At 45.4% G+C, this 12958-nt stretch overlaps 1 protein-coding gene across 1 annotated transcript in view; it reads left to right on the top strand.

Annotated features, from left to right (window-relative positions):
- LOC139574213 (testican-1-like) overlaps nucleotides 1-12958 on the top strand; it is a 237221-nt gene that overhangs the window by 141438 nt on the left and 82825 nt on the right. Inside the window, exon 4 of the mRNA XM_071398572.1 lies at nucleotides 6995-7075. Within this exon, the coding sequence (XP_071254673.1) occupies nucleotides 6995-7075 (81 nt within the window). The remainder of the gene's footprint in view (nucleotides 1-6994; nucleotides 7076-12958) is intronic.

Below are 12958 nucleotides of genomic sequence, written 5' to 3'. Positions count from 1 at the left end.
ACTGACTTTTTAAATATTTCCTGTATATAGTATGCTTACTTTATTGTGTCTTTCTCATTCTTATTTCTCGTGTTTTTTTTCTAGTAATAAATTGTTATTGATTACTCCATTGTTGGGTTTGGAGCTTGCAAGAAAGGCATTTCACTGTACTTGTGCACGTGACATTAAAACGTGAAGCTTGCAACTTGAAATACACACACACACAGTCTTAAAACTAACCTTGCGGTAAAACAATTGGAGTGCCGCTGTTTCCCAATGTTCTTGAACTTGGGATTTCATTTGAAGCTACATACTGTTATTGGGTGATTCCATGCCAGTGGGAGTGGAAAATATTTTTGGTGTCTCCGATTGATCTGGCACTTCTCATATGGGAACTTCATTGGGAGAAAGAATGTTTAACATGCTTTTTACATGTGTATCACAAACCATTTTCTTGATGAAATTTTCCAATTTAGGCCCTTTTTAAACCTATACATGCCTCCTATAAGACCCTATGATCCATGAACTGTACACGATACAGACAACCTCTTGGTCTCATTATACCCCTTATAGTGTGCTCTAACATTTGGAGTATGTCTAGATTCTGAAATACACATTTTCACAATTTACTCAACATAAGGATTATTTAACAATAAAGAAACGTCCTCTCACTTTTCAGCAAACTTAACATGTGTAAATATCTGTATGAACATAACAAGATTCAACAACTGAGACATAAACTGAACAAGTTCCACAGACATGTGACTAACAAAAATTGAATAATGTGTCCCTGAACAAAGGGGGGGAGTCAAAATCAAAAGTAACAGTCAGTATCTGGTGTGGCCACCAGCTGCATTAAGTACTGCGGTGCATCTCCTCCTCATGGACTGCACTAGATTTGCCAGTTCTTGCTGTGAGATGTTACCCTACTCTTCCACCAAGGCACCTGCAAGTTCCCAGACATTTCTGGGGGGAATGGCCCTAGCCCTCACCCTCCGATCCAACAGGTCCCAGACATGCTCAATGGGATTGAGATCCGGGCTCTTCGCTGGCCATGGTAGAACACTGACATTCTTGTCTTGCAGGAAATCATGCACAGAACGAGCAGTATGGCTGGTGGCATTGTCATGCTGGTGGATCATGTGAGGATGAGCCTGCAGGAAGGGTACCACATGAGGGAGGAGGATGTCTTCCCTGTAACACTCAGCATTGAGATTGCCAGCAATAACAACAAGCTCAGTCCGATGATGCTGTGACACACCGCCCCAGACCATGACGGACCCTCCACCTCCTAATCAATCCCGCTCCAGAGTACAGGCCTCGGTGTAACGCTCATTCCTTCGACGATAAACGCGAATCCGACCATCACCCCTGGTGAGACAAAAACTTTTTGCCAGTCCTGTCTGGTCCAGCAACGGTGGGTTTGTGCCCATAGGCGACGTCTGGTGAGGACCTGCCTTACAACAGGCCTACAAGTCCTCAGTCCAGCCTCTCTCAGCCTATTGCGGACAGTCTGAGCACTGATGGAGGGATTGTGCGTTCCTGGTGTAACTCGGGCAGTTGTTGTTGCCATCCTGTACCTGTCCCGCAGGTGTGATGTTCGGATGTACCGATCCTGTGCAGGTGTTGTTACACGTGGTCTGCCACTGCGAGGACAATCAGCTGTCCGTCCTGTCTCCCTGTAGTGCTGTCTTAGGCGTCTCGCAGTACGGACATTGCAATTTATTGCCCCGGCCACATCTGCAGTCCCCAGGCCACCTTGCAGCATGCCTAAGCCACGTTCACGCAGATAAGCAGGGACCCTGGGCATCTTTCTTTTGGTGTTTTTCAGAGTCAGTAGAAAGGCCTCTTTAGTGTCCTAAGTTTTCATAACTGTGACCTTAATTGCCTACCGTCTGTAAGCTGTTCGTGTCTTAACGACCGTTTCACAGGTGCATGTTCATTAATTGTTTATGGTTCATTGAACGAGCATGGGAAACAGTGTTTAAACCCTTTACATTGAAGATCTGTGAAGTTATTTGGATTTTTACGAATTATCTTTGAAAGACAGTGTCCTGAAAAGTTCAATAATATGAATATCGCAAAACAATCTTTTCGGGGGATTTTGTTCATTTTATGACATTGTTTGGAACAATTAGTCTACATTAGCCACATTTCCAGAGTGGCTCTCTGCTAATTCTGAAGTTATGATCAAGCACCACCAACACAGTGAATGGTAAATGGATTCAAAGGAAACTCCCTCCGCTGCTGATTTGCTGAATATGCAGTAGGCACACACAAACACACAGTGTTAAACCATCACTTTTCTATGAATTACGGCCACATACAGTTCAGATTCTCTGTAGCCTACTATAACACTGTCCAATATTCTCATTACAATGTTTTTGTATTAGCTGACCCACTGCAGAGAGGAAGAACAAGAGACAATGACAGAGGAAACGGAAATGGAAGCAGACGTGAGTCTGAGTCACCGATCTCTGTGCTTGGCCACCAGGTGTTTACTAATGCAGTTTACTGTAGAGGACGAGAGGAGAACCGTCTGACTGAATGACCGAATAGAGAGGCAGTTTGCAGAGCTAAGGGCATGGTGTGTGTCAAGCTTCTCAGAGAAGGAGTGCTGATATAGGATCAGTTTTGCCTTTTTGATTTAGGATCAGTTTTGCCTTTGATATCACAATGAATGAGATTACATGCACAGGGGGGGGATCAGCACTCTTACTCTGAGATGCTTGAGACATACATGTACAGCCCATGGACTGGCTCTGTAAGTCTCATCTCTGTTCTGTTAGCTATTGATCCTAGCTGATGTTGTCTGTAGACCTTATCACAGCATATTTCCCCCTTCCCTCACTCCCTCGCTTTTATGAATGCATACAGATGCATACGATCAGACAACACCCCCTACTCCATAATTCTGGATGTCGCCCCATAACCCTTGATGGCGGCTACTTAACATTTAGAGAGAAAGAGAGAGACCGAGAGAGACAGAGAGAAAGAGAGACCGAGAGCGAGAAAAGAGCAAGAGGTGAGAGAGGAGAAGGGAACAAACGATAACAGCTCCACAGGTCTATGGGAGGCTGTGAGAACAAATGTATAATTTCATTTTAATGCGCTGAGGGTAAGAGGCGCTGCTCTCCAGGCGCTCGCCACGTGTTGTTTACTGGACTGATTTTAATGGGTTGTTGGCCACATCATAAAAAAAGCCACTCTGTATCACCAGCAGTGACCTCGGGCTGAGCTGTTATCTAGCCTACTTCAAAGAGCCTCGCGTTCCCTGTGATGTATCACCAACACACACAAATGTGGAGACACATTCACTTAATTCAGGCCGCTACGTACACACACACACACACACACACACCAAGGGTATTGTCAAACTGCCCAATCATGTCCTCTAAAGTAATTGAATTCCTTTTTAAACATAGAGAGATGAGGACAAGGTGGAGGGGGGGGGGTGAGGGAGTGATGGGGGAACATAGCTGAGAGATGGAAGGGAGAGGTGGAGGGGTGAATTAGGGCGACGAGAGGTGATGAAGCAGCGAGTGCAGCCCAGATTCCGCTGAAATGGATTTTTACAGCATAGTGCAGCGCTATCAATTTGCAAAGGGAGGACAAAAACCAACAACAAGCGAAACCACATACCAAAATGAACCTCGGGATCGATGGTGTACAACTCCAACGTGCGTCGGTGCTGCTGCGCTGGCTGTTTTAACAGAGCTAGTGTAAACAACACATGAGGGAGAGGATCAGATGAACACAGATAATCCTAGTGGTTTACAACTGTCCTCTGAGAGAAAGAATAGATGGATCCTCTCCTCTTGTCTCCTCCTCCCCTCTTCTCTTTGTTTCCTACTCTTCTCCTCTCTTCCTCTCCACTGTTTGTCTCCTCCACTTCTCTCCTCTTCCCTCTTCCACTACCTAATACAAAAACAGGAGATCGAGAATCAAGGTGAATGAACATAATGGCCAGAGGTTTGTCCCCATTTTGTTTTTGGCAAGTATCACGCCATCGGGCCAAATGCCAAGATGCCCGAGTGACAATGGAGGGCATAGTTAGAGAGAGAGAGAAGAGTAAAATCGCACTGTACTGTAGAGAGAGGGAGGGAGAGGAGGGAGAGTGAAAGAACAGGCCAAAGAGGGGGAGAAAAGAGATCACTTCTGGAGAGGATACTACAAGACACTGGCTGTAATGAGAAAAATAAATAGAGGAATGGAGAAAGACAAAGAGGATGGGTAAAGAATGAAACTGGGAGGATGCAAGAAAGAGAGAAAGTTAGAGGAAGAGAGGAAATACAAAAGTAGGCGTGATGTAGACTACAGAAGCCTGCTGCTTCCCAAAACCAGGGTCCCCTGGGTTCCCCCCATAACCACCCCTTGCCATGGACCTTTGCCAGCACTGCCCTTCCACACTTCTGTTAAGTCGTTTCTACAGCACGCTACAGCTCACTACTACTTCCACACTCCATTCCCCCAGAGGGCAGCAGCAACCTTGTCCAGGTGCTGAGCCTGGTTGAGAAGCACATCAGGTGTTGCCAATTAGGGTGATCGTCAGTCAGTGTCCCAGCTTTCAAGTCGTGAGGCTGCTGTCTTTGTTTAGTGGCCATGAGGTCTTTCGTTTGTTGTTGAGTCTTTAATTTGGGCATGACTTTGGTATTTTTCCTTTTTGTAAATATTTAGGTTTCGTCACCATCTGAACAAATAATAATCCGCTTGGACTGGCCGACCAAGAGGTCAAGAGAGACCGAGCTGGTCGTGGACCAAGTTAAGGTTGCTACACTACATGACCAAAAGTATGTGGACACCTGCTGGTCGAACATCTTATTCCAAAATCATGGGCCATAACAGCCTCCACTCTTCTGGGAAGGCTTTCCACTAGATGCTGGAACATTGCTGCGGGTACTTGCTTCCATTCAGCCACGAGCATTAGTGAGGTCGGGCACTGATGTTGGGCGATCAGGCCTTGCTCGTAGGGAGCATTCCAATTCATCCCAAAGGAGTTGTGGGCTGTAGGTCAGGGCTGTGTGAAGGCCAGTCAAGTTCTTCCACACCGATCTCGACAAACAATTTCTGTATGGACCTCGCTTTGTGCACGGGGGCACACGTTTTGTGCACGGGGGCAGCGAGTTTCATGCTGAAACAGGAAAGGGCCTTCCACAAACTGTTGCCACGAAGTTCGAAGCACATAATCATCTAGAATGTCATTGTATGCTGTAGTGTTAAGATTTCCCTTCCCTGGAACTAAGGTGCCTAGCTCGAACCATGAAAAACAGCCCCAGACCATTACTTTATGGATGGCACTGCATTCGGGCAGGTAGCTTTCCTGGCATCCGCCAAACCTAGATTCGTCCGTCAGACTGCCAGAAGGTGAAGCATGATTCATCGCTCCAGAGAATGCATTTCCACTGCTCCAGAGTCCAATGGCAGCGAGCTTTACACCACTCCAGCCGATGCTTGGCATTGCGCATGGTGATCTTAGGCTTGTGTGCCGCTGCTCGGCCATGGAAACCCATTTCATGAAGCTCCCGACGAACAGTTGTTCTGCTGATGCTGCTTCCAGAGGCAGTTTGGAACTCGTGTTGCAACCGAGGACAGACAATTTTTACACGCTTCAGCACTCGGCGGTCCCGTTCTGTGAGCTTGTGTGGTCATCCATGGCGGCGTAGTGTGTTACTAATGGTTTTCTTTGAGACTGTGGTCCCAGCTCTCTTCAGGTCATTGACCAGGTCCTGCCATGTAGTTCTGGGCTGATCCCTCACCTTCCTCATGATCATTGATGCCCCACGAGGTGAGATCTTGCATGGAGCCCCAGACCGAGGATGATTGACCGTCATCTTGAACTTCTTCCATTTTCTAATAATTGCGCCAACAGTTGTTGCCTTCTCACCAAGCTGCTTGCCTATTGTCCTGTAGCCCATCCCAGCCTTGTGCAGGTCTACAATTTTATCCCTGATGTCCTTACACAGCTCCCTGGTCTTGGCCATTGTGGAGAGGTTGGAGTCTCTTTGATTGAGTGTGTGGACAGGTGTCTTTTATACAGGTAACGAGTTCAAACAGGTGCAGTTAATACAGGTAATGAGTGGAGAACAGGAGGGCTTCTTAAAGAAAAACTAACAGGTCTGTGAGAGCCGGAATTCTTACTGGTTGGTAGGTGATCAAATACTTATGTCATGCAATAAAAAACGATTTAATTACATACAAATCATACAATGTGATTTTCTGGATTTTTGTTTTAGATTCCGTCTCTCACAGTTGAAGTGTACCTATGATAAAAAATTACAGCTTTCTACATGCTTTGTAAGTAGGAAAACCTAAAAAATCGGCAGTGTATCAAGTACTTGTTCTCCCCACTGTACATAGTCTCCCTGGACACATGTACATTCAACACTTAGGTGCATACGCTGGTTTCTTCCATAAATGCACACATTCATTCAGGTTACAGACCATCTAACTAGGCCTAGGACCCCTAGACAAAGCGAGTGCCACAATACCCGTAGGCTAGTTATGGGTTTCGTAACACACCCTCCTCCCCTCTTCCTCCTACTCCTGTTCTCTCCACCCGTCTCTCATAAATCGGCTGTGAGAGTGAAGAATAAAGAATCAGAGAGATCTGTCAGTGCTACATAAAAAGCCCACTGCCTAATAAATACATGTCCGGAATGAATTAGGAGATTAAATCATCACAAGGCATTAATGCCAGAGCCACAGCGCAAGATGAAAATCTCATGGCACCATTCTGTTTGTTCGCTCATTTCGCAGCTCCGTATTCATCATCCCTAAGGCTTTGGTAATGCTGTGTCTGCTGCGTTTGAGGGATTGGTGTGTGTGGATGTTTGTGTGGATGTGTATTTGTGTGCTTTGATTGTGGATTGGTGTGTAGTTCTGGATGCATTTAATCCCTTCGTTGTGTGTATTTATGTCATTTTTGGGGATACCGGTATATCAGTTATTTTGAACAGGACAATTGGTGTGTTTTTTTTTGTTGCTTCCATTTCTGATGGTTATTATAATTCCACAGAGACAGAGGCGAGGCCCAGCAGACATGGGGAACCAGGAGCCAAAGCCCACTCCAACCCAGGAAAGAGGAGAACAGAAGAGGGTGAGTTCTACTGTTAGCGTCATCATTCATCAACACTGTTGCGGTCCGTCTGTCTTGGGTCTCGGTCCCTTGGTTGACAATTGATTTTTGACCGGGGTGTGGGTGAAATAACAAAATCAGGAATCTGCTGTAAACTGTAATATCTCTGTAATATCTCTGTCAGGTGCATTTTAGAGCTTTGTCTCTGAGTGTGTGAGTGGGATAACCTCAGCCCACGGCTGTCATATAGCAGCAGCGTAGCTAATTAGTTATCACCGGATCAAAGACATCCCCCTCAGTAATGTGGTGTTTTAGCACAGGCAACATGAAAGCAGTAGTAGGGTGCCTTAGCTGAAGCTAACATGAAGTTCTTAGTAATGCAGCATGTTAGCCGATGCTAAAGTGAAAGCAGTAATACGGCACATTAGCGGAAGCTAACATGTAGGTAGGGAGTAATGTGGTGTGTTTGCGGAGGTTACCATGAAAGCAGTGCTAGGGTGCATTAGCTGAAGCTAACATGTAGTACAGTGGAGGCTCCTCAGAGGAGGAAGGGGAGGACCATCCTCCAGTGAATTTCATAAAAATACAAATCGGGTTAGGCCGGTAGGGATATCCTTGTCTCATCGCGCACCAGCGACTCCTGTGGCGGGCCGGGCGCAGTGCGCGCTAACCAAGGTAGCCAGGTGCACGGTGTTTCCTCCGACACATTGGTGCGGCTGGCTTCCGGGTTGGAGGCGCGCTGTGTTAAGAAGCAGTGCGGCTTGGTTGGGTTGTGTTGCGGAGGACGCATGGCTTTCGACCTTCGTCTCTCCCGGGCCCGTACGGGAGTTGTAGCGATGAGACAAGATAGTAATTACTAACAATTGGATACCACAAAATTGGGGAGAAAAGGGGGTAAAAAATAATAATAATAATAATAAAAAAAGTTGTCCTTTTTAGATAAAACTATACTAAATATATTCACGTCACCAAATAATTGATTAAAACATACTGTTTTGCAATGGAGGTCTACGGTAGCCTCAACAGCACTCTGTAGGGTAGCACCAGGGTGTAGCCGGAGGACAGCTAGTTTCCATCCTCCTCTGGGTACATTGACTTCAAAACAGTACCTAGGAGGCTTATGGTTCTCACCCCTTCCATAGAATTACAAAGTAATTATTACAACTTCCGGGGTTGTCCTCCAACTTATCAGAGCTTTTGCAGCATGAACTGACATGTTTTCCATCCAATCAAATTATCAGAGAATGAATCTAGTACTGAAAGCATAAGCTCCAGCTGCATGCACTGCAGTGACAGAAAGACAATAATTTAACAGTTTTTAACAAATGTATTTCTTAAAAAATGAAGAAGCAAGAGAGAAAGAGATGGAAAGCTAGCTATATCTCCATGTTTTTTTCTCTCACTTTCACGTTCACTTAGCTAGCGAATGCAGCTTGCTAGTTTAGCCTACTCAAACACCCCACTCAAACAGAGAGGGATGCTATGTTAGCTAGCTGGCTATGGCTATGGCTATCCAACACTGGAACTCTTCCAAGTTAAGGTAAGCTTTTGGTTTTTATTAATTTATTAATTGCCAGGGCCTGCTAAACTGCTTGCTGACTGTACACTGTACTGCATGATTGTAGTGGGTTTATGAACACGTTAGTTCTCGTAGCTATGTTGACTAGTATGACGTTAGTTAATATGGTGACAATGATGTAGGCTGTGTGTAGCGGTTAACAGTTATGATATAAATGTTTGGCTTGGCCTGTTCACAGACAGCTGATGTGTTGTGCACTGAAGTCCACAAGCGAAGGGAAAAGGTGAGAGGAGGGGAGAGCGCGTAGATGTGAGAATGAATTATACATCAACTGATCATGCTGTTTGTATGTGGCTGCTATGAAAGTGAACTGTGTTTGCATGTGATCAGAGGGGTATTCATTCCCGCCGATTCTGTTTAAAAGCGTTTCTTAAATGGAAGCAAACAAAACAGAACAGGGATAACATACCTGAATTTGTCCAATAGAAACTCTTGTTTGCAACTGTTGGACTAATGATTTACACCCTAGGTCAGCTAGATGCAGGCAAGGCGATATTGAAAGTGTTACTGTCTGTCACATTGATTACTCTAGTTTTTCTCCTACGTTGTAAACTTTCATTCATAGGCTAGGTTGTCGCAACCTCATGATGGGTACAGGTAAAATTCAAGTATCATGGAGTAGCCTAAACCTATCGATGTTACATTGAGCTGGATTAATGGAATATGCTGTAATAGCAATAAGGCAATGCTCATTAAAAAAAATGATCGTCCTCCCTCATCTTAAATGGTACCGGCCGCCACTGATGTAGTAGTTAGTAATGCAGTGTGTTAGCCAAGGCTAACATGAAAGCAGGGGCTAATATGGAGAAGAAGCGTAGCATGACCTGGCATAGGCCAAAATCCCCTTAGTGTGTTAGTGTTTAGCATCGGCAAACAAGCCTTCAGATCCGTAATGTTGTGCGCATTGACTATTGAATTTAAAACATTTAATTGGTTAGATTGAATTAATTTCTCGAATATAAAACATGCAGTATTTCATCTAGTGTAACTTGCACAGGAAAAGCACACATCTGAAAAGTAATATCAGCATGTGTGTGTGTATGCTAACATGAGAGAAAATGTGTTTTTTTAGATGTGCATTTTAGCTCCCGGCTCCCGTGGAGCATCAGAAACCTATCTGTCGGATGCATTACACAGAACACGGCGGGGAATACTTATCAGGCTCATTTATTTTTGTATGATTCTTTTGAATTTCAGGTCCTTACATGAGGGCGGACTAGACACTAATGACTAGAATATACGGGTCACAAACATTTTTAATCAAAGGGTGTATGTGTTTGGGTGTGTCGGGAAAAGGGGGGGGGGGTTGTGTTTGTGTGTGTGGTTGTGTTGTCTTTTGGTTCTGCCTTTGTTCCGGGTTACCCGTGTCTTTTGAATTGACATTCAACAGATATCACTGAAAGACTTCAAAGACAGGAGAGAGAAAGTGTGGTCCTAATGGGTTGGAACAGCCTGCTACATGTGGTACATACTCAAACAAATGGGTCAGTTATTTATATTTATTTATAAATATATATATATTATACACACACACACACACACACACACACATACACACACACACAAACAGACAATGAGTAAAGTAGCAAAGTGAGGCACGACATAGAAAAATAGGGAGGGAGATAGACATAACAGATAGACATAGTTCACTTAGTAAGTATTTGATGCCAAGACCTTGTTGAATATTTGATGGAACTTCCTGGTTTATTCAGGCCAATGCAGAGGTACACCTCACCGACAATAATTGGGCTGTTATTGCCGTTTAACTTTCACCCCGTAGGTCACAGACCCCCAGTTCACATGAGTGATTGAGAAAGAGAGGGAAAGACACCAGAAGTAAACAGTAAATTACTTTAGACAGAATTCATATTGGCTGCTGATCAGCGCCCTGCTACTGGAGTCATGTTGGAGCCTCTGGAGGAAGAACATTCAGCCCTGAGCCAGAATGGCCTACGGCTCACTCTGGTCCTGTTTAATTAACACAGGGCGAATGGAAACTAGAGGGCTCAGTGGGGCACGGGCAGTAATTCCAGACATTGCGTGCTACAGGGCTGTAGGTGCAACCCCTGTTGACCTCTACACCAGTCTGCTGCCTCCCTGACAGCATGTCAGCCTGCTCTTTAATAGGAGGCAGTCAGGGTGCACTGCTGTGTTGTGAATGGAACTAGACGGGCATAAGAAGAGTCAGAGCCACTCACTGTACAATAGGAGAGGGGACAGATTGCAAACAGACAGATAAACAGACAAGGAAATCTGTTTTCTCAGGCACATTCAGACAAAGAGACAGAAAGAGAGGAACAAGAAAAACGACTCCATATGCATACATGAAGAGGTGTGTGTTAATCAGGTGGACATCGATTTACAGTTCACACACACACACACACACACACACACACACACACACACACACACACACACACACACACACACACACACACACACACACACACACAATGGATCAGATAAATGGATTGCACTCTAGAGAGAGAACATCAGATGTTGGCAGCCGTACAGAAACTACAACCTCTCTGGGCAATTATAGGAAGAGGCTATAACTGTATATATGGTCTGAACACAGCCTACGCAGACAGGTTGTCACCTTGCATCAGTTAGTGTGTGTGTGTGTGTGTGTGTGTGTGTGTGTGTGTGTGTGTGTGTGTGTGTGTGTGTGTGTGTGTGTGTGTGTGCGTGTGTGTGTGTGTGTGTGTGTGTGTGTGTGTGTGTTTCTGGAGAATTGTATTATTAAAGGATGACTCAGAAGAGTCAGGAGTCAGGTGTTAAGCGGTCACACACACACACACACACACACACACACACACACACACACACACACACACACACACACACACACACACACACACACACACACACACACACACACACACACACACACACACACACACACACACACACACACACACACCCGGCAGAGGTGGTCTGTGTGTGTTCTGGGGTCATGTTATTTCTCTGAGGTAATTGTAGAAAGCTGAAGGATCGTCGATCAAAGCTCAGTGTGTAATAAGAACAAAGCTAATCTTTCCTTTCACTGCAACACTTCTAGTCAAACAGCCTTCACCCAGCCTTCACTCAGCCTTCACCCAGCACTGGAAGCCCAGACTACAGAGCTAGTCAGAGCCAGGGGTCTGGGCCCTGTCTTCTCACTCAACCGCTAATTAGTGAAATGCTGTCACGCCCTCCTCTCACTCTGACCCGCCTTCGCAAGGTCTTCTGGGTAAATGACATCATCCATTCCTCTAAGATTCACTGCCCTTTGACCTCATGGTTATAGAGGTCACATTGACTTCACTGATTGGTTGATTTTTGACACCTCTGGGTTCCTGGGTCAGGGAAATTGCATCCTGGGACTCTTAATTTGTGAAGCTCTGGTGGTAGTCTGTTTACTGTGTGTGTGTGTGTGTGTGTGTGTGTGTGTGTGTGTGTGTGTGTGTGTGTGTGTGTGTGTGTGTGTGTGTGTGTGTGTGTGTGTGTGTGTGTGTGTGTGTGTGTGTGTACAAAACCACGAGAGTGGTTATACACTGAGTGTACAAAACATTAGGAACACCTTCCTAATATGGAGTTGCAACCCCTCCCCCCCCACACATTTTTGCCCTCAGAACAGCCTCAATTTGTCAGGGCATGGACTCTACAAAGTGTCGAAAGCGTTCCACAAGGATGCTGGCCCACTATGACTCCAATGCTTCCCACCCACAATTTTGTCAAGTTGGCTGGATGTCCTTTGGGTTGTGGACCATTGTAGGTACACACAGGAAACTGTTGAGCGTAAAAAACGCAGCAGCGTTGCAGTTCTTGACACAAACCGGTGCGCCTGGCACCTGCTACCATACCCCGTTCCAAGACACTTAAATCTTTTGTCTTGCCCATTCACCCTCTGAATGACACACATAATCCATGTCTCAATTGTCTCGAGGCTTAACAATCCTTCTTTAACCTGCCGCCTCCCCTTCACCTACACTGATTGAAGTGGATTTAACAGGTGACGTCAATTAGGGATTATAGCTTTCACCTGGATTCACCTGGTCAGTCTATGTCATGGAAAGACCTAATGTTTTGTACACTCAGTGTAGAACATCCGTTAGTTTGTGCAGTTTATGCATGTACAGGTCTACCTTCTGGTTTGTGTCAATCTGTCTGGACCACTGAGCTTTACCACATTGTCTCTATCTCACTGCTCTCATTTCGTTCTGTGTTGCTGTATAACGTTTGCATTTCGTTTCTCTGAGTGTGTGTTTTTGTATTCTGTGGGCGTAATTAGTCGGTGAGCGACCTTGCGGGTCTCGGGCGGCGGCGACGGTAACAGTGCTTGG

This window comes from Salvelinus alpinus, chromosome 4 (genome assembly GCF_045679555.1).
Source record: "Salvelinus alpinus chromosome 4, SLU_Salpinus.1, whole genome shotgun sequence".
Classification (NCBI taxonomy): Eukaryota; Metazoa; Chordata; class Actinopteri; order Salmoniformes; family Salmonidae; genus Salvelinus; species Salvelinus alpinus.
Note: the sequence above shows the minus strand (reverse complement) of the source record. Positions and strands in the feature narration are given on the sequence as shown.